The 23,268-nt window shown below is 39.0% G+C and overlaps 1 protein-coding gene across 1 annotated transcript; it reads right to left on the bottom strand.

Annotated features, from left to right (window-relative positions):
* Nucleotides 1-6,329: 6,329 nt before the first annotated feature.
* On the bottom strand, nt 6,330-18,656 carry LOC148880562 (peptide methionine sulfoxide reductase A1-like). The gene is made up of 2 exons (XM_088962511.1): nt 18,020-18,656; nt 6,330-6,783 (listed from the first exon to the last, which is right to left on the bottom strand). The coding sequence occupies exons 1-2, from the start codon at nt 18,554-18,556 to the stop codon at nt 6,532-6,534; spliced, it is 789 nt and encodes a 262-aa protein (XP_088818637.1). The 5' UTR covers nt 18,557-18,656; the 3' UTR covers nt 6,330-6,531.
* Between the last annotated feature and the right edge of the window lie 4,612 nt (nt 18,657-23,268).

Raw genomic sequence — 23,268 nt, 5'->3', positions numbered from 1 at the left:
CTAACGCCACTTAATAAGAGTGCATTAATCTTTCTTATCCTTTCTTTTCCACTTGCAAAAGAAAAGATGAGGAAGAAACCTAATTAGGAAGCATAGACCTTAAGATTTCAGATTCTAGGCATATTCAATAAGTCACGAAATTACACAAGATTGGGTACTTTGGAATTATATTAAAATACCAATTTCTGATTCTAATTAAATTATCCAACAAAGTGAAACGTTATTTAACGCAGGCTCGAGACTTAGGTGATGTTTGGTAGCGTTGTGTTGTGCTGCCATTTCGAATTCATCTAGGTGTTACACAGTCGATTCTAGATTAACGGTCAAAAATCGTATTATTTGGTTAGACCGTTTTAAGAAGAAAATGTGAAGGAATGGAAATACCTTACTTAGTGTTTGGCATCATGAGAAAAATGGTATTGAACATGTGGAGTTATAAGAAAGCAATGCTTATTTTTTGTTTGGAACCGGTGCTGTCACATAAGTTGTTTTATGAGAAAATAATATTGGTTTTGTTTGGGACAAGTACTGGCAGTAAGGTTTTCAACACGTTCTATATTATCCAATGTCCAAGATGGTGCCACAATATTATACCGTTAATAATAATACACCATTTTCTTAGGAAACATTGAATTTGGCGTTGCTCCAAATTATATTTAAGTGGATCCACCAATGGTATGTGGGCCACACATACACATACATGTCCACACATGGACCCCACTTACATGTCTACCAATGGTATATGGGGCCCACCTTGGAAAATGTATGTAGAGCCCACATTATATATTATGCATATGGTGAAAATGTACATGGGGCCTACCTTAAAAAATATTTAGACTCCATAGATCATAGTGAAGGATATGCATAGGTAGATTTGCATGTGGGGCCCATAATTATGAAATGCACATTTAGACATGTATATGAGTCCTACATGTGTTGAACAAAAAAATTGTTGGCCAACACACAAGACATTCATATATACATAAGCCATATTTTCATCACATTACCAAACAATCTTCCAGCTTTTATAATCTTTATAAAGATGTATGAAAAATAATTCAACCAAACAATGTTTAGTCTTTCAAGATCTATTTGTAAAAGCTCACCATATCTTTTAACCGTCAGATCTTGCAACTTGCTAAATGGGCACTTAATTATTTCTCATATAAAGTGGTAATAGTGGTTACATTATATCTCCTCCTACCTCCCCCTCTCTTTCAATAAAAAAGTGGAGACCACTTGTTTAAATTGTTGAAACTTCCCCTTAAGTTTCTTGTTGTTGCTAGAACATCCCCCGAAGTTTCTAGTTGTTGCTAGAACTTCCCCCAAAGTTTGATAATTGCAATTACCTCCTCTGAACTTTCTGATATAATTATAAGTAGAATCCCTTTGTTAGAATCCTCTAAAAAGAGGCATAAAAATGTCCAAAAAAAACCCATACATGTATTTTTGACCAAAATGTTTATTTTCCAAAATTTCTCTTCATATAAATCACTAGCCCAAACCATCCAAATCTCTTTTCTGAAATTAATTTAATTTTCAAGTTGCCCTTCATATCAATTTCTCATAGCCTCAAAGGTAAAGCTACATCTTTAAATTTTCTTCTTTTTCATTGTTTATAAAGTTTGTATTATTTTTTATGTAGAAACTAGCCTCAATAATAATTACATGGGTATTTTGGACATTTTCATGCCTCTTATTAGCAATAGTCAACAAGACGAGGCGATTGCAAATTTACAATTACCAAACTTTAGGGGAGATTTCAGCAATAATCAAAAATTTCAAGGGAGGTTTTAACAATTGACCCTTTATTTTTTATCACAAACAAATAAGAAAAAATCAAAATATGAAGCAAGTGTAAATCAAAATTTACACATGCCTCGTATTAGCAATAGTTTGAAAGTTTAAAAGAGGTGATTGTAATTACCAAACTTTAGGGGAGGTTTCAGCAATAGTCAGAAACTTTAAGGGAGGTTTCAACAATTTTACCCTTTATTTCTTTTTATCACAAACAAATAGCAAAAAAAAATCATATACGAAACAAGTGTAAATCATAATTTACATTCAACCAATTTGTAATCACATACATTTACACTAGTGCAAATGAAATTTGCATTGTAATCGAACAAAGCCTAACCGGCAAAAGGTTAATAAAAAATCGTCATCATCTAAGCCTTGTCCCAACTATATAGTTAGGGCTCACTAAAATCTTGTTTCACCATTCCATTATGTTTGTTAATACATGGGATCATATGGCTGCAACCGGATCATATCATATTGAATATTACTTAAATTTAAATTTAATTCATTAATATTTGAATTTGAAACAAATCTTATCTGATTGATTTATAACAAATTTTGATCAAAACTTCAATCAGTTGGGACTCTTGATTTATGATTGATGATTTTTTTACTCAAAATTTTGGAATTTGGGGCAATTTTTTCAATAAACTTATAATCATTTTAATGACATTTGATAGTTTTTTCCAGGATATTTATATCGTGTGATTTACCTACATTGAGCCGGAAATCAACTTGAAAATATGATGGTAACTGTTATTAAATGGTGGGAAGATGCTCAATTGTCAACTATTAGAAAGCTCTAAAGACAATAAATAAGCATACAGTTAAAACTTAAGAAGTGATCTGATCTAAAGGTATTAATGGACCGGTTTTGGATTGGACCCTTCCAGCCCAAAACCAATTTGGACGGATTGGACGGACCAACAAGATATATTGGATCAGACCAATTCGATCCAAAATATTTATTAGATTGGATTGGATCTGATCAATTCATAATAAATTTATATTGGATTGGATTAGATTAAGCTAATATCTGGTTCATTGATATAAGATAAGAATTTAGGTGTCAATGAACCAGGTTTAGATTGAAACCAATCTAAATCAAAACAAGTTTGAACAGATTGAATAGTCCAGACATTGAAATAGACCGGTCCAAATGGTTTAAAATATTCATTGGACTAGATTAGACCTGGTCCATTTATAATGGACTCACATTGGACTGGTTCGGATTGGACCAAATCCAGTCCAGTTGACACCCCCTGAATATCTGATCAGTGATGAATTTTTGTGCATTACTCTTTTAAGGGAGGACCCCACGGCCCCATTCTTCTTACCATGCTCAAATGTCATCCTGGTAGGTTCTCAGCTCTTGTAGCAATAAATTTCTATAACAGCCTTTCAGAGAAATTCTGGGGTATATGTGAGATTTTCCACAAGATCATCATTTGACATGATACTGCCTTTAAAAATTAAATGAGAAAACATATAGAATATTATAGACATGGACTCATGATATAAAGGGACGAATAGGGTTTTAATAGATGGATTCTCCTTTTGAAAAGGAAAGCAAAGGACCAAAATGGCCTTTATGGTAGGGAACAAAGCAAAGTTATTCCCCTTTTCAGGGGCCGGCATATAAAATTTGAGAACATGACTTTGCAAAGTTGATTTCAGTCTATTCCCTCTCTTCTTCCTTTGTTTTCAACCACGTCAAACATAGCCTATCTTCTGTATCGTATAGGTGGTTTATTATAATACATGTATAAATGTATTTGTATTAATTTCATACATAAGTGACCAAATAGCGCTTTAAATCTGATGATCTTAGTTAGGGATGACAATTTTCCCTGTCCCTGCTTGGTACTACTGATGTATTAGAGATCGGTTTCGGTCAGTGCAAACCCAGTGCTTATATCCTTAGAACAGCCTCTTGCAATCTTACATTGGAAATATCTCCTCATGAAATAAAGTATATAAGTATGGAAATACTCTCTATGTAAGCCTGTAAAGGCTGTTGGAACGGGCGTTACATTGACCGAAGCCGAATTTATGTATGACAATAGAGACTGCTTGGTGTTGATGGGGAAGGGGAGTGAAGTGCTTGCCTGTTGCCCCACCCCCAACATGATATATATATTATACTTATTTTCATTTTTTCACTTTAAATAAATCTTTTTTTCCAAAAATTTGATTAAATATTCAAGAATTCGGATCTCAAGAGAAAAACCCATTCCCATTGAGATCGGCAATCAATGAGAATAACCGAGCCATCTTTTTTGGGTACATCTCTAAAGAATGAGAATAATCGAGCCTTGTGTTCTGGGTTATCTTTGCTTTCTTATTGAGTGCAATAGTATTAACAGTGGGTTTAAAGAATTCGTGGATCTTTTATATGGGACGCTCCACAGTTGCAGCCAAAGACCTTCACAAGGTTGCAGAAATCTGAGGGGTGGAGGTGGTTCGGTGGTTGGAGAGAGGACTTTGAGCTTGTGAAGGAGAGGCGGAGGAGGGGGTGAATTAAAGCTTCGTCGCTTTTCGATAAGTTATTTATCTGGGTAAACGCATTTATCCATGCAAGTGTTTCCTAAGAAAGATTTATTCGGATAAGTGTACTTACCCATGTTCTTTTTATTTTCTATGTAAATAAAGAAATGACTATTTTAGTTATAAAAATATAATGTTAAAAGGGGTATTTTTATCCCACTCAAGTGTTGGCAATTCTTCCCTCAAGTGGAAAAGTTTTTGATCCACCTAGGAGAAGGAAAATAAACTACCCTTAGTTCCCACATAAATCTGAAAAAAGAATATGGGTTTCTTGGTCAATTGGAATCAAAATTCCATTGACCAACTTTCCCTCCTCTCAAAATCTGAAAAAAGAACACCCCCTAAATAGGGGGAGAGATTTGAGAAGCGGGATTTTAGGTATTTCAAATTTTTTAAAGTGCAGACATCACTAAGGTCTTGACTCCGTCAAGTTTAGTTTAATGGTTGTAACTTGTAAGCAAGAATGATGTGGCACAAATTCATTTGCAATTGTAGAAATTTTTCTGCAACATGGATGCAGAGGATGTGAGCTCAATTTTTCTCCCTGGCGACGATATTGATTGGGGTCAAGGATAGGGACTTAAAGTAAGTATGATTTCCTCCGGAAACCTGCCCAGTTGCCATTCCTAATCTTGGATCTTGGCATGCCGGCAGTTGTAGGCCTATCAACCCCTTTATTGTCCTAGGCATTTCTACTGCATTAGCCCACTTGCTGGGGGCCAGGCTTGGATTTTTAGGTTGGGACGTTGGGTAGGACCGCATCCATAGCTGCCGAGTTCAAAAAAGAGTCCTTTGGCACTAACCAACTGACCGAGTATTTTCATCATAACAGCCTGTCTACCAAACTAAATGATCTCCAGGCTCCAGTAAGGACTTTCTGTATGAATCTCTTTCAGAGACGTGGAGAGATAATTGGCCAGTCCAGGTAAGATCCTTCTTTTGACATGTAAAAGTAAAGGGACTGCAGAGTGAACTAACCACATGAGGACGGATTTTAGTCCAGATGTAGAATGGAGCCCTTGATGCAGGTTTCAAATCCTTTTGCAACATGACTCATCTAGAAACACTGCACCTCATGTTTACTTTATCCAATTGTTTGTTTATTATTATGATCAACGCCTTGGTAGGTTAGAAGTTTGAGATAGAGAAGGAAAGCTAGAAAGGAATTGGGTTGTCAAGACAACTGGCTAAAGAAAATGCTGTGCCCTATTTTCGAATTCAGCAATAGCCAATAGTATGTCCAGATCTGTTGCAAAGACTTTGCTGTTTTTCGGGTCACCAGACCCACTGACAGCTAACAAGGCCTGTGTTTCGGGCCTTACGGCTCATGCCAACATTAGGCACCACCCAGTCTATTGGTGTCAATTGGACTGGTTTTGGTTCAATCCAATCCGGTCTAATGTGAGTCTATTAAAAATAGACCAGGTCCAATTCAAAATGATTATTTTGGACCATTTCAGATCGGTCCAATTTAATGTCTGGACCATCCAATCTGTTCAAATTCGTTTTAATTTAGATTAATTCCAACCCAAATCTGATCCATTGACACCTAAATTCTTACCTCCTATCAATGGACTAGATATTGATGGCTCGATACAATCCAATCCAATATAAATTCATCACAGATGAACCAGATCCAATCCGAACCGATAAATACTTTAGATTAAGTCTGGACTGTCTTGGTTTAGACAGAATCCAACCCAAAACCAGTCCATTGACACCCCTATGTACACACGTGACACGTCATCCGCAGATTTGAGAAATGGCCCATGTCAACAGCACTCGATGATAGTGAATTGCCACCTTTAATTGTATATTCACTCTCCACTCTTCAGCACTCAGCACTAGATGGACTCCCTCAGTCCCAAGTAATCCTAACCAACCAAAATATCACATGTTCCAGGAATCCAACATCCCTATTACGATAAACAGGAATGAAAAACCAAGTATATATGCACAGTAAAGGCAAGATAGACGCAGGGTTAGATTCTATTAACAATACATTAAATATATATATATATAGAACTTTAAGGCCAACATTTAGATACAGCCGTTGATATTGCATTACATGGACTAGAACTAGATATATCCAGTTCAAGGAAGAATACACGAAACTCATTAACCTCCTTTTAACGCAGGCATGGAACGTATGCTTCATGTTAGGACTGCCTTCAAGGCTTCAACTCAGCCGTAGCAGCGGATTGGATCATTGCAACCTTTCTCGGTTGACTGCTTGAACCCAAATCGGCCTCCTTTTGCCAGATACTGTTGGTGGTACTCTTCTGCTCTGTAGAATTTCTTTACTGGTAGAATCTCGGTAACAATTTTCCTGCTTAACTGTTTCTGCTGTTGTTCCATTGACTCTCGTGCAGCTTTCTCTTGCTCTGGCGTGTAATAGTATATACCGGATCTATACTGTGTGCCTACATCATTCCCCTGCATATTAGGAGAGATAAAATGAATAAGTAAAACTGAAAGTTCAAAAGTTGAGTGTCATCCAATCTTGAATAACAAAGAAAAGATTATGATTTTTTCTCTATTGCTCTCTGCCAATTCAATGGTTCCATATTTGCTCATCATCTTCTTCTTCTCCCCTCTCTCATAAAGGGAGAGGAGCTCAATTCACAGAAGGCAACCATTGGAATCAAAGCTCCATCATCCACCCCAAATCATGTTCAAGCCAAGGATGAGAATGGAGAAGTTTATTACTAGAACAGTCAAACTTTGAAACCATAGAGAAGTTTATTACTAGCATAGCTTCAAAAAAAATTATGAGATGTATGTTGGTAGCATACAGGTATCTGGATATCAAATATTGTTGGGCCATCCAAAATCCAGTTGACATTCCAAAAGAAAAATATCATAAAACGTGAAATAGGTAGAAACAATGTTTTAAAGTGCAGATCAGACAGAAGCACACACATCAACCTAGAGAAAGATCGCAGGTCAATTGCACCTAACCCAGAGAATTTAGCAGGAGCGGATAAAAGTCTAAACTGAAGATGCAACCTGCCCAATTGCGTTTCTCTGACAGGTCACATGCAATAAAAGGAAACAAATCACAGGAAATTACAGTTACACATACTCAGTTCAGTAATTTACATCGTACAGAGAGGATGGATCATGGATCATTAGGAACACGGTTAACAAATAGGAAAATAATCTTGGATCATCATAGTCATAAAAATACTGAGTCAGTTCCCCTTTACAGCGAAACTTATGAACACTATTGCATGCACAGATATTGAGGAAAGTAAGGTTATATTGTCAGGATTTTATGCAGAATTTTGATGAGACTGCAATCTGCTAGCACAGCTTGCTATCTTAAAGCTATAGCTATAACTTCCTCTTTCTTGAAATAAGAGATTCTGGCATATAAGTAAGTGCAACACTGTTAGGAGCTTGAGTGAAGTCGTAGCTAAGCCAGCCATAGAAGTATATTCCAGAAGAAAGAAAAGAGGAGCTGGAAGCCACATCAGTAGCAACTTGACAAGTTGAATACAAGAAACTGTTAGAAGATTACCTGAAACTGTAACTGTCAATTCTTGATAGCTGTTGATTCTTGATTCCTGATCTTGATCTTGTTGTAAAGCCTATATAAGAGGCAGTATTGTTAGAATGTTAGAGTGATGTTTGGCTGATAAGAGTTCTTATTAGCCCATTCTTATGTTTAACTTATCTTGTAACTGGTCGACTGGATAGAATAGTTCGACATTCTCTTCAGTTCTGTGGTTCTCTTCTCCTCCTTGCTACTTCGAGTATAGCTCTTCAGATTACATGGTATCAGAGCATTAGCTCCTTCCTGGTTTCAGCAGGCGCACTCTTTTCTCTTGCTGTCCTTTCCTCTTCTCTCTTCCTTTTCTGGGTTGCTGCAGTGAAGACCTAGGAGTGTAAGAGAGTAAAGCAAGTTCGAACCTAGGGTTTCTCTTGGTTGTAGGACTCAAGGGAAGTAAGACCCAGAAGTAGATGTCCTACTAGATTACACCAGCAAGTAGTAGCTATTGGGCTACTAAGAGAGGTCTGTATAGGACAGACCTGGTTGAGGGCTGATTCAGCAGTCCTAGCACTAGCCGAGAGGGGGAGAACTTCCTCTACAGTTGCAGCTTCGTGCTCCAGCAAGACTTGTGCAGAACAAGTGGTAAAGACTTAGCTCCTTCAACCTCAGTTACAGATTTTCTTCAGGTCGGTTATCAGCCCTACTCTTGGACTGAACTGGTTCAGTTACAGACCTTTACCTTTTACCAGAACTGCGGCAACTTTTGCACCACACAGTTGCAGCCTTAAACTTTTACCAACACTGTGAACTGGTTCAGTTACAGACCTCTACTTGCTATTGTACCCGTACTGTGAACACAGTGACCAATTTGGCCAGTTCTTAACAGAATCACCTATAGTACTGTGAACAACTCTTGGACTGAAGTCAGGATGTCCTCACTATCCGGTGAAGTTTCTTCTAGAGATAACAGACCTGTTACAAGGTCCTCAAACCTGGAAAACCCTAATCTGCACAGCTTGCAGATTACAAGTGTGCTGCTAGATGAGTATAACTTCAAAGAGTGGTCTGTCTCAGCAATGTTGTTCATTACCTCTCGTGACCTCACAGGCTATTTGGATGGAGACAAGAAACAACCAGAAATTGGCAGTCCTGAATACACCGTGTGACGCAAGGAAAATGCCACAGTCATGTCTTGGTTGCTGGCCTCTATGACTCCTAGGGTGGCCAGAACTGTTCATCATTTCCCCACAGCTGCTAAAATTTGGGAGAAAGTATCTAAGACATATGGCCAGAAAAAGAACAATGCTAGAATCTACAGGCTGAACCAAGACATTGCAGCCCTAAGGCAAGGAGACATGTCCGTGGCAACCTACTTTGCAACACTGGAAGGCCTCTGGGAAGAGCTTGACCACCATTTGATCTTGGATTGGGAAAATGCTAATGATAAGGGGAGGCATGATAAGCAGATTGAGGAGGGCAGAGCCTTCAAGTTTCTGGCGGGTCTTGACCCTGTATATGAAGGTATAAGGTCACAGATTATAGGGAGAGATGAATTACCTGAACTTCACCATGTCTACTACCTGGTGAGGAATGAAGAAGTAAGGAGAAAGGAGACGCAAGTTGACTTCCAGACACAGTCAACAGAACTACCTGGAGAACATTCAGCCTTAGTCTCCACTAAGGGGAATAGATTTTCAGACAAGAAGTCCCTCAAGTGTACACATTGTGGTGGTGAGAAACACACAAAGGAGAAATGTTGGGTCCTGTACCCTCATCTGAAGCCAGCTGCTCTGAGAAAGGACAAAAGGCAACATAAGGGCCACACAACAAGTGGGAATCTTGCCACCAACAACAGTAGTGACAACTCACAGAGTATTCAGACAGTGTCATCTTCCACCGCAAGGCAGGCTGCCGACTCCTCTGGACCAAGTACTTTGGGCTTCACAGCTAGTGAGGTAGAGGTTCTCAGCCGGGCATTAGCCCGTCTGAAGAACAATTCTTTAGCTTCCACCTCTCTTGCCAAATCAGGTACAACCTCTGCATTTAGTGCATCTAGTTCCATTAATTCTACCTCTTGGGTGATTGATTCAGGAGCCACTGACCATATGACACATATGTCCTCCTTATTCTCCACATATCATCTGTTGTCTGGCCAGGATAAGATGAGAGTAGCTGATGGGTCCCTCTCCACCATCTCTGGAAAGGGGGTGGTTGACCTAAGCAAGGATCTCTCTCTTAAATCAGTCTTACATGTTTCTAGTCTTACCTCAAATCTGTTGTCTGTTTCAAAGCTTACAAAAAACTTGAACTGTAGTATAACTTTCTTTCCTTCTCATTGTGTCTTCCAGGACAGATTGACGAGGAGAACGATTGGGAGTGGTCATGAGTATGGGGGCCTCTACTATTTTGATGAAGATGTCAGCTCAGCCTTGCAAGCTTCTACTACTAGTCCGGAAAGTGTGGAGTCAATAGCTAGGCTACACTTGTGGCATGCTAGGCTAGGTCATTTGTCTTTTTCTTCCTTAGCAATGTTGTTTCCCGAATTATGTAAGGGCATTCTGAGTCAGAGTTTAATTTGTGATGTGTGTCAAATGTCAAAACAATGTAGATCAATGTATCCAATTTCTAGTAATGAAATTCAAGCCCCTTTTGATTTGGTTCATTCTGATGTTTGGGGTCCTTCACCCATTGTTTCCATTGATGGCTTCCGTTACTTTATCAGTTTTATTGACCATTATTCTCGGTGCACTTGGATTTATCTGTTGAAAGGACGTGAAGAAGTTCCCCGGATAACTATGATGTTTTGCAAGATGGTTGAAACACAATTTGATAAAAAGATCAAGCAATTCCGTTCAGACAATGCAGCCGAATACTTTGAAAGATCCCTGAACTCATTCATGGAAGATGCAGGCATGTTACATCAATCATCATGTGCTTACACCCCTCAGCAAAATGGGGTTGCTGAGCGCAAGAACAGGCATCTATTGGAGACAGCTCGAGCCCTTCTTTTCCAGCACAATGTGCCCAAACAATATTGGTCTCAAGCTGTTCTTACTGCATCTTACCTGATAAATCGGATGCCATCTAAGGTACTGGGTATGAAAACTCATTTCTCTGTTTTGTGTCCCACTCTTCCAAAATTTCATCTTCCCCCGCGGGTTTTTGGTTGTACATGCTTCATACATGTGAAAGATCCAAAGAAGACCAAGCTGGATCCTAAGGCTACAAAGGGAATATTTTTTGGGTACTCTCCTACGCAGAAAGGGTATAAGTGTTATGATCCTGTCTCCAAGAAAAAATGTCACTAGGGATGTAGTCTTCTTTGAGTCTCAACCCTATTTCCAGTCTTCTCAGAGTCCTCTTCGGGGGGAGAGTAGTGGGTTGGAAGAGGATTCTCATTCTCCCTTCTTTTTTGTTCCCATTTCATCACCTTCCACTACTACTAGCTGTAACATTCCGGGTCAACTTAGTGAGACTTCCACTGTGCCAGTTGCTTCTCCAGATTCGGCTGATGCTCCTGAAGGTTCCAGTAAACAAGAAAAAGAGATACTTACATACAGTAGAAGGAAGAAGGCCCCTCAACCTCATGATTGCAACCAGTTGAACTCAGATCAATCTGTCTCTGCAATCCAAGGTAATTCTGATTCACTCAATTCAGATTTGGATCTTCCTATTGCTCTCCGTAAGCCTGTTCGTTCTTGTACCACTCGGCATCCCATAGTCGATTATGTTTCTTACTCACACTTATCCCCTGCCTATCATTCCTTTGTGTCTGCCCTTTCCTCTGTATGTGTCCCTTCCAGGTATTCAGAGGCGGCATCTGATCCGAGGTGGAAAGAAGCCATGAATGAGGAGATGAAAGCCCTAATGAAAGCAAGGACATGGGAATTGGTGGACCTGCCAGAAGGGAAAGGCACTGTTGGGTGCAAGTGGGTATTCACAGTAAAGCACAGGGAAGATGGGTCAATTGAGAGGTACAAGGCCAGACTTGTGGCAAAGGGATTTACACAAAAGGAAGGAATTGACTACAAGGAAACCTTTGCCCCAGTAGCAAAGCTCAACACAATCAGGGTTCTACTGTCACTAGCAGCAAAATTCTCTTGGGAACTTCATCAGCTGGATGTGAAGAATGCCTTCCTAAATGGTGATCTTCATGAAGAGGTATTCATGGGACCCCCACCTGGATATGATGTTGGAAAGAATGTATGTAAACTAAGGAAAGCATTATATGGTTTGAAGCAATCTCCCCGGGCATGGTTTGAAAGACTTTGTTTGGCCATGAAGAAAGTAGGGTACACTCAGAGTAGTGCAGATCATACATTGTTTACAAGGAGACAGGATGACAAACTTACAGCACTCATTGTGTATGTGGATGATATGGTGATTACTGGAAATGATGTGAAAGAGATGAAGAGGCTGAAGGAGTTCTTAGCTTCAGAATTTGATATCAAAGACTTGGGAAATCTGAGATACTTTCTTGGAATTGAAGTTGCTAGATCAAGAGAAGGAATCTACATATGTCAAAGAAAGTATGTGCTAAATCTCCTAGAAGAAACAGGCATGATGGGGTGTAGGCCAGCAGACACTCCAATAGAACCAAGCCATGGATTACAAGAATCAATGGGTGATGAATACTGTGATAAGGAAAGGTACCAAAAGTTGGTAGGAAAACTGATATACTTATCCCTTACTCAGGTAGATATTGCCTATGCAGTGCATGTTGTCAGTCAATTCATGCACTCACCAAAGGCTCCTCATATGAGAGCAGTGGAAAGAATCCTCAGATACTTGAAAACTTGCCCAGGGAAAGGAATTCTATTCAGAAAAAACAGCAGACTTGAAATTGAAGCCTACACTGATGCTGATTGGGCTGAGTCCGTTGGAGACAGAAAATCAACCTCATGTTACTGTACATTCTTGGGAGGAAACCTAGTCACATGGCGTAGTAAGAAGCAGAATGTTGTGGCTAGATCAAGTGCAGAAGCAGAATACCGGGCTATGGCACACGGGGTTGCTGAACTCTTATGGCTCAGGACTCTCCTTAATGAGCTTGGTATCAAGACTGAGGGTCCTCTCAAGCTGTATTGTGATAATAAAGCTGCTATCAACATTGCCAACAATCCATCAGAGATGCAGATTGCAGATGTATTAACTAAAGGGCTGGCATCAACGAAGTTCAAGGACATACTTGGCAAGTTAAACATGATTGATATTCATGCTTAGCTTGAGGGGGAGTGTTAGAATGTTAGAGTGATGTTTGGCTGATAAGAGTTCTTATTAGCCCATTCTTATGTTTAACTTATCTTGTAACTGGGCTTGTGTTAATGGGCCTGGGCCTAATCCTGTTTAATGATTTAAGTCATCTGGGTGTCCCATCACTAATCAGGGGCATCCCAGTAATTTCTTGTACCTTGTACCATATTCATCTATAAATAAAGGACTGGTCGACTGGATAGAATAGTTCGACATTCTCTTCAGTTCTGTGGTTCTCTTCTCCTCCTTGCTACTTCGAGTATAGCTCTTCAGATTACAAGTATAATAAGGGGAATAAAGAAGATTGTGGATTGCCATCTCTATCTCTCTCTCTCTCTGAATTCTGGAGGTTCACCCCCTCAAAGTGGTGGTTTCAGTCCAAGGCTAACAAATCCGGTACCAGAGTTGATTGGGTAGCGAAGATGCTGAGTACATGGTCTGAAACAATGGAGGATCAAATAGATAGAATGGAAGTGGGCTTGCACAAAATATCTGGTGACATTCAGAAACTGAAAATGACTCTTATGGTGGTAATGCTGCAACTCAAAAAGGGGAACACCAGCCATAATCGAGAAGGAGAACAAGAGGCTGTCTGCGGTGACATAGGTCGAGGCGGCAGAGGTAACAGAGGTAAAATATTCTTACCCAAACTGGAGTTTCCGATGTTTGCTGGTGAAGATCCAGTGCCCTGGATTTACAAATCTGAGATGTATTTCAAATTCCATGAAACCCCTAGTAACCAAAGAGTTTTGATTGCCTCTTTTCACTTAGAAGGAGAAGCCATCCTCTGGTTCCAATGGCTTTGCCAATCCCACCCTCAAGTTTCTTGGAGTGATTTCACAGAAGTACTATGTGTAAGATTCAAACCTTCAGGGTTCGAGGATTTCGATGAGTCACTGTCAAAACTCAACAGGTGGGATCAGTGAGGGCCTATCAGATCAAATTCGAGAAACTCACTACTAGAGTACAGGGATGACCAGAATTTTTTTTTTTTTTTTGTGAGAAAAAATTAACCAGGATTCATTAAGGAAGAAGAGGCACATGAGAAGATGTACAAAGCAGGGGAAGAACCCAACAGATTACAAAGAAGGAAGCTTGTTGCTATACAAATGATCCAAATACACGCCACTGGCTAAGCCATCTGCTGTATGATTGTGTTCCCTAGGAATCCAAATTAATTTTACATTTAAACAGTCCAAAGAGTCCCTAGCCTCTGCCAAGTAGTGGCTCAATCTCTAAGGTCCCCCCTCTTTGTCTCTTAACCATTTTATAGTATTTGCTGAATCACCTGCAATGATTAAATTCTGGATTCCCAAACTTTTTATTATTTTGATTCCTGTGAGAGCAGCCATCACTTCGGCCTTTGTGGAATCAGCCAAACCAATTGTACCGCTGAAAGTTCAACATATGTTGCCGCCCCTTTCATCCCTTACTATGCCTCCAATACCAGCTAAGCCAGGGTTACCTAAAGCACTTCCATTGAAGTTTAGGGTCATCACTCCTTCACAGATGGGATCGGGATGTCTCAAGGTTGTTTGATGGAGGTGAGGGAGAAACAGAAAAGGGTAAGCATCTCTATTGAGATCAGTGACTGAGAGTCCTTTTAACAGAAAGGGGTTAAGACCCCCCCTCCCTTTCAACTAATGTTATGCATCTTTATTCTTCTTAACATAAAAGATTTTTATTAAAAATAAAGAAAAAATGAGATCCCCCCTTCCTCTTCATCCTCCTCCTAACCCCCCTCCTCTTAAGGAGGACTACGCCTCCTTGTGTTCGGGAGGCTTACGCCTCTAGCATTCTGAACTACGCCTAACGCCTCTAGGTAGTGGAACGCCTCACGTCACACCTCCACGTTTTAAAACCTTTACCTGAATACATGGCTAAAATATTTCCATCCTCTTCCCTCATTACCCCACCAATACCCGATGGACCATGATTGCCCATACAACTGTCACCAAAATATAATGGTCCTTATACAATTCTAGAATGCATTAGCTCAGTTTCTTACAGATTGGACCTACCTCCCACTCCATGCGTCCACCCAGTTTTTCACATCTCTTTACTTAAAACATGTTTGGGTCCCTACCACACCATGCTCAGTACTACCAGATTTCAATGATTATGATGTCCTACAATTACAACCCAAGACAGTTCAAGACTACTGATGGGTTAAGGTGGGAAGGAAGATTGTGAAAGAAGCCCTGGTTGAATGGATAGGATTAACAAGAGATGTTGCAACTTGGGAGACTTGTTCGGTGCTGAGGCAGAAATTTCCTTGATTCCACCTCGAGGATGAGGGTACCCCGTCAGGGAGAGGAGCTGTTAGGAGATCGAATGAAGCCATAGCTAAGTCAGTCATACAACAACAAGTATATTCTAGAAGAAAGAAAAGAGGAGCTGGAAGCCACGTAGGCAGCAACTTGACAAGTTGAATACAAGAAACTGTTACAAGATTAGCTGAATCTGTAACTCCCTCCCTCCTTCCCTCTCTCAAATTCTAGAGGTTCACCCTCTCAAAGTGGTGGTTTCAGTCCAAAGGTAACAAACACCCAAGGCAAGGGAAAGAAGATCTCAGAAAAACTGCAAAACCGAAGTGCCTTGGTTTAACATAGAAACCTACTACCTTATCTAAAATTCCAAGAACACTGGAACCAGCAAAGAACTAGTAGTTCAATAGAGTGGGGTCATTAGTACATCCATGATAAATGTGGAGTACAGAAGCTAAGGCCATCCTGTAATGGAATTCATAGAACAAGCCCTTCTCTTTTAAGTATCCCACGATGGTGAGGAACTTCTACCCATTCCCCTATGTGGCATTCATGCACATATATCATGCTTGGTCATCATAAAAGTAGGTGGGATCTTTAGAGACCATACTGAATATATCTTGATTAGCTAACAGGCCTAGCTGGTGAAAGAATATTTCTCAGTTCTCAGGAATAAATTGTTTGCACTTCTTCAAGGATTGAAACTAGCCTTCTCATTGGGATGGAATGGTTTAATAGTAGAAGGGAACTGCCAAATGGTGCTTTGGCTATCCTCAAGCACAGATGCACCTTCGTCCCATGGATTCTTAAATTCTTATTTAGAGAAGCGAAGGCATTGTTAGCAAGCCTGAATTGCCTGCTCAGGTGGGCTACCAGGGCATCAAATAGTCGTGTAGATGGAAAGAAAGGAGAAAAAATAAGTAATTCTGCTTTGTGGTAACCATGTTTGGTAGACAATTTGTAAAATTGTGTTTTATTTTATTATAGTTGGTTTGTACTCACGATATGGTTGCCTGGGATGACTAAGCATTGATCAGGCCAACCAGTCAATTAACGGCCAGTCAACCACAAAATCATTACAAAGTTTTCTTTTGGTTGCTTGTATCTCTAATTATTTGAAACAATATGAAATATGCTTACATTTTATATTCATCTTGTTGCTTTAAATGTTTCTGATGGAGCATGATTGGATGATGGTATATAAAATAGAAAATAAAAGAAGGGGGGTTTTTAAGTTTTCTTCCAATCAGTGGTGTCTTAGTATGGAGTTACCACAAACAAAGGGCACAACAAAAGTTAATGGTTTGCCCAAGTTAATAGTGGGTCAGACGGTTTTTAGGGAAAAAAAAAAAAAACTAAAAACTGGGGTTTAATAAACCAAATTCCCTCTAGTTCCCAAGTCTGATGGTCAGACCAACCAGTCTGGTCCAAGTTTTACAACGTTGGATTGGGGTTAAGCTCAAACTCACATCAACTAAAACTCTTCTAGTCAAAACGTGAAAGTAGTTATTAAATCCCTCAACTAAAATTGCTCTAATTCCATATTGTTTGCTCTCTTTCTCAAACTGAAGATTTAATACAAATAACCTATGTCCTGTAGTTCTTTGGCTGAGGCCATGAGACCCCCATCATTTGATGAAGCATCTACACAAAAATAGTTAAAAGAAATACCCTAATAGCCCAATTGGTTGGATATGGTGTTACTATTTATTTATATAAAAATTGTAGCCATGAATGTTCAAGTCCTACATAAGTAAATATTTACAATACACCCTATAAAGGGTGTGTTCTCCAGTACGTATGATTTAATTTTTTCAAAACAAACAACTGCCACACCAGCAAAATCATAAAACTCCCATAGGCCATAGTAATTAATTACCTACTCACAATCAAATTCAAGGTCGATTCAACAATACATAGCAACAAGCCAATTTAGGAGCACCCCCACAATATTTACCTACTTGCGCAGTAGTCAGAAACTTTCAGATGCTGTGGCCCTAAACTTGCGCAGTAGTCAGAACTTCATGTAAAATTATAGGGTCCATTTGGTTGGCGGGAATTGGGGTCTGGAATCTTCCAACCCTTCGGTACTTCGGTTGGGCAATAGGAATCCTATTCCCAATCCTGGTGGAATGGTATTCCCCGCTTTGAGGGAATGGTCATTCTCTCCCCTCCCTTTGCTAGAAACCATTACAGCCAATTCTCCCAATTCTGATTCCCATTCGTATCCAGTCTGAGCCAAAACACGCGGGGGAATAGACCATTCCGGTTCCGATTCCGACTGCAAACCAAACGGACCCTAAACTGCTCATCATAGATAGCCAGTAGTTCCTGAGTTCCTCTGCACTTCATAGTCCTAAATCAGACAACAACAGAACTAGTAACAACATAGACCTAATGGTACGTACAAATATTTCATAAATCCACTCAATTTTCAGTGAAGTTGTCAAAAAAACTGAGAATCCACTCTAAAAAAAGAACTAAATTCAACACAAGGACTAACCAAAAATACTAAATTCTAGCAGAAACACCAAAAATTCTACAGACATGCCAAAATTCTCTACCACAAATAAAACAGTAGCAATAACCAAGAAAAACGCAAAAGCAATTAGAGACGCCTCTCAAACCAATAAAAAAACTAAATAAATCACTATACCTGCCGATTAAGCGTGGTAGGATCATGGCGAGCCCAAAAAACATCAAGCAAATTCTCGTAACTGCACTCCTTGGGATCGTATTGAACCCTAACAACCTCGGAATGCTGCGTGGTCCCCGAGCAAACGTCGTTATAGGTCGGATTATGCGGATGACCTTGACTGTATCCAACCTCCGTCTTGGTAACTCCGGGAACTCTCTGGTAAGCCAACTCGACGCCCCAGAAACATCCGGCACCGAATTGAGCGAACTGCTGCCCGGGTGCGGGTATGTCGTCGTCGGGACCTTGAGCGATGGAAGAAGAAGAAGCAGAAGAAACCGCGGAGGTTTCAGCAGCTCGGGTGCCAAAACCTAGCCCTAGCTTTCCCAACCAACTCATGGGGCTGGCGAAGAGAGACAGTGATTTGGACTTACGCGGAAAGGTCGAAGGTTTAATGGAGAGATTAGCGGGAGGGAGGAGAGAGGAAGAGAGAGTGGAGAGACGAGAAGTAGAGACCAGAAGTGAAGAAGATGACGAAGCTGCTAAGCCGTGGAGCATTGTGTTTGCGTGGTGTGTAAGTTTTTTAGTTGAAGGGGGTAAAGGGGTGTGGGGAAATTTCTTCTTTATTTAAACAAAACGTGAGTAATTGTGTCGATCAGTAACGTGGCTGTCAGGGAGGTTGGTTTGGAACTTTGGGTTTCTGGCTACGATTTGACTGCTGACTTTAACAGTCACCAGCTGCATTTTGGTCCTCAAATTTTCACACAGTGGGATCCATTTAATACACTAATATGTAATAATGTCTAATTGATTGGGTAAAAGAAAATTAAGACTCGTATCATTAACTTTTACAACACGAATTTCAAAATTGAAATGGGGGCGGATTCTTCAAATAAACTCAATTCATTATAAAGGGGGGATGGGACGAGAAGTCTAGTTCATGAGTCAATGTGAATCGTTGAAGTTTCAAAATAAATGTTGTTAGTCACATGCATGTTGAGAGATTTTCGACTAAAATCATTCTCTCTTTTTTGGCTCTCTCCAGTAATTCTTAATCAGAAATTCGGCTTCTCAACTGTTGAAGTTTCAAAATTACTGCAGTCCTATGTCATGCAAATTGAAGAATTTGGTCCTTTGAGTTGCTGTGCTCAAGGAAAGCTCTCATCAAATTATTGCAAATAAGAAATCTTCTATTAAATTGTAGTCAAGAAGATCTTGGTCGAATCATTAGAAGGAACCTCCAACCATTAAAGTCGTCAAGCTTTACGGGTCGTGTCCGTGACAAGCTACAAATGCAAGTTCAATCATGTCCATGACAAGAGAATCAGAGGGTATTTCTTCAAAGAAAAAGAGAGTTTGTATCCTATTTAAATTTCTACAAAAAAAATAATAAATTTCTTTGAATTTGTCTGCATGAATTTTTTATGCTCAAAATTTAGCTCAAAATTTGTGTTGACAATGACTAGTAAATGATCGAGGCTAGAAATGACTAGGAAATTTTTGAACAAAACATTATACAAGGAAATAAGTGTCTTCTTAACTATAGGATTGGATTAAGTGACCTATGGGGACCATGGTTTTCAAAACTAGATCAGACCAGAAAACCCAGAATTGGTCATCTGATCGGTTCCGTTTTTTCCCAAAACCATTGATTTTAGTCAGCAAACCGCTGAACCAGCCAATTAATTGTTCAAATGGTTTTGACCGTTTCTTCAATTTTTTTACTTTTTTGTTAGAACGAACCAACCATTCAAGCATTCAACCCGATAACCAAACCCCTAATCAGTTCGATCGCCGAGTCAATTTTAAAAACCATGATGGGGACGATGTTAACAAATACTACAACTAAACGGTATTATGAAATAAGTGTCTTCTTAACTAGAGAAATTAATTGAAACAAAAAAAAAACAAGACAAAGGTAGCGTTGGCTAATAAGGGCTGACATAATTAAATGAATGTGACGGGAATTGCTATAACGCCAAAATGGCCAAGTGAGTGTGGAGTCGTGCACATGTAACAGTTGTAAATAACACTTATAAATGTTTGAATACACACTTATAAGTGACGGGAATTGTTTGAATACACACTTATAAACGACAATAAAAAGGGATGCTAGAGACTAATTAAAATGGTAAGAAAAGAAGGAAATCTGTTGTAGATTAATTGAAAATTTTCAACTCATTAAACTTGCTAACGACTAATTAAGATGTTCACTAAATAAACAAAAAAGGAAAAAAAAATTAGCCCTAAACAAATTAAATGGTTGACATATGCTGAAAAAAAAAAAGGAATGAACGCAAACTATCTCTAGATAAATTAATCAACGTTTTAAAAAATGAACAGGAAATAGAACCATTTTGGCCATTAGTTTTCGGGTTGACAATCTGTTTGTCCGGTTCAAATGAATGACCTGTTCTGACAAATAAATTAAAAATTTTTTAACGTCCGGGTCAACAGATTGTTGACTTTTTTAACGGTTTTTTACCAAAACTGGGTTTGAGAAAAAACAAAACCGGTTGCTTAGACAGTTCCCGGGCCAAACGGTTCGACTGTCTGGATCAATGGCAGTTCGAAAACCTTAAAATTAATAATCAAAATGAGCAAGAAAAAAAGGAATAGAATGATGTAACTAATATTTATTCAAAACAATAGAACAGTTCTATGCAAAACTCATTATCCAACAACTCCGAAGAATCAATCCTAATTGACTACTTAGAATAAAATGGATATTAATAAATACCATATGAGTTAAATTACTAATAAGGGACTATAAAGGCAAAATTAAGTAAATAAGAAAGAAGAAGAAAAAAAATGCCATACGGAAGTATTCTCAACTAATCCTCACATCGGTGTTAGTTTTGATCCTTGAAACCCCTTCATGTAGTTGATGCTATGGTGGGATCAATCTCTCGTGGGTGTTTACACATGGATGGAAATGTGGCTCAATTGTTGTAAAAATGATGCTAGGTCTTGTATTTGCATCGTCTTTGTCTTCAAAAACACTCCATGCTTCTTTGCTTGATTATATACACGACTTGAGGTTTTTTACTCTCAAATCTCTCTTGGACTCTCTAAGGACGTGAGGAGGGAAGGTTGGGGTTGTTTTGGACGTGAAAGGAGGTATTGTCTAGCCTAATGTGGGTAGAGTTCTCTCCCTAAGGTAGAGATTGTGTGTCTCTTTGTGTGTGAGGAAGGGGGTATTTATAGATTTTTGAGAAGGGAATGGAGAGATGAAATAGGGAGACAAGGGAGATCAAAGAGAGTGTTTAAAAATTTGTTTTTGAAGGAAATGAATAAAGGAAGGGGCCGTCAAGACAGCTTTGAGGGAGATTCCCTTAATCAATTAAGGCAATAAGAGGAAAATTTTACCAATTTACCTAAACTTAACATTCCAAGTTTAGGAGAATGCCTTAATTGATTGGAAGCTCCTTAGCTGGTCAAATCTTGAATTTTAAGATAGTTCTAGAGTCTGGGAGGAAGTTCTAGTCGTGGGATGCCTTAGGTTTGAAGTTGCAGTAAAGAGGATTCCATATAGAAGGTCCAGATTGAGTCTAGCTTCCGGTCTCAAGATGGAGGGGTTAATAGTGTCGGAATTGGATGATCTTGGTACCGTCAGAATTTTGAGACATATCAATCTATACGGTTGGATTTCAGAGTTCACATTGCATAGGATTTAGGATAAAAAATGATCATGACTGGATGATCAGAATTGCTTCCAACTTTGGATCTTGAGATGAAAGGGTCAACGGTATCGAATTTGGGTGATCTTGGTGTCATTGGATTTTTATTTTAAGGCTCTATGTTCCTACGATTTTGGATTTCTGATTTGATGTGAAATGATATTCATGATCAAAATGACTCTGATTGGACGATTGAAATCAGTTCCAACTTTGGGTCTTAAGATGAATAAGTAAACGGTGTTGGGTTTGGGTGGTCTTGGTGTCATCAGATTAGGATTTTGGGGCTCTACGTACCTATGGTTTGGATTTCTGATTTGACGTAAAATGAGATTTAGGATCAAAAGGACTCCAATTGTATGATCAAAATATGTTTCGGCTTTAGGTCTTAGGATGAAAGGGTAAGCGTTGTTGGATTCAAGTGATCTTAGTGCCATTGGATTTGGATTTTTGAGACCCATGTACCTATGGTTTTGGATATCTGATTTGACATAAAATGCAGTTTATGATCAAAACGACTCAGATTGGACGATCAAAATTGGTTCCGGCTTTAGGTCTTAAGATGAAGGGGTAAGCGGTATCAGATTTGGGTGATCCTAGTGTCATTGGATTTTGTTTTTTAATCTCTACATACCTATGGTTTTGGATTTATAAGGCCCCAACTTTTGTAAAATTTCAAAAATGCCCCCAAGTCAGTTGAAATGTTAGCTAAAGCATGCTTGAAGCTCAAAGTGCTACAAAAAGACTGAAGGGCACAAAAACAGGGTGTCTACAAGGCTAAAAAGAAGACGAAGAAGAGGCCACTTGGTTTGGATATCCTCTACCTCTAACATGCAAAAAGCCTAGAATCAACAATGAAGCTACATAATAAAAAAAGTGTCATTTACAAAAACACCCCCCAATGTTTCATAAATTTACTAAAGGATATCCTATAGTTTATGTTTTACTAAAACTCAACCTATAGTTTACAACTGATTTACTTAATCGACCTTCTATCAAGAATCTTTTTTTTTTATAAAATACAGCGGTTCACAAATCAGAATTTCTATCAATTACAAGGCCATATGCATCAAATAAAGAAATAAAATACAATATAACATCTTGACACTTTGAATTTGATATGGTATGCCGGTGTCTGAGGGAGGCTAACCAATCAACTGCAAAATTTGCTTCTTTAAGGACATGCATGTATGTGATATTGATGTTGAGTCTGGTTTTGATATCACAACACTCTTTGATGAGGTTGATGATATTCCACAGAGGCTCCACACAATCCATAAAACTGTCAATAATGAGTTTTGAGTCACCCTCAATAATAAACCTAAGATGATGGAACTTGTTGGCAACTTTATGGGATTCCACCATAACCCATGCCTCAACTTTATTAATGGAATAAGCTCTAATTTCTTTACAAGAGGTCCAAGCCATTTTACCATTTTCATTTCGCATGATTAATGCAATAACACATTTTCCATCACTTTTTTTTAAGTATCAAAATTGATTTTAAAGGTTCCATAATCAGTTTTTTTTCCAACCAATAACATTCTTTTTGTTAGCAATCTCTAGGGTGACATTGGCAAATAGTCTAGTAAA

The sequence above is a fragment of the Nelumbo lutea genome, chromosome 1, assembly GCF_056320005.1.
Source record: "Nelumbo lutea isolate HS-2025 chromosome 1, American lotus-T2T, whole genome shotgun sequence".
Lineage (NCBI taxonomy): Eukaryota > Viridiplantae > Streptophyta > Magnoliopsida > Proteales > Nelumbonaceae > Nelumbo > Nelumbo lutea.
Note: the sequence above shows the minus strand (reverse complement) of the source record. Positions and strands in the feature narration are given on the sequence as shown.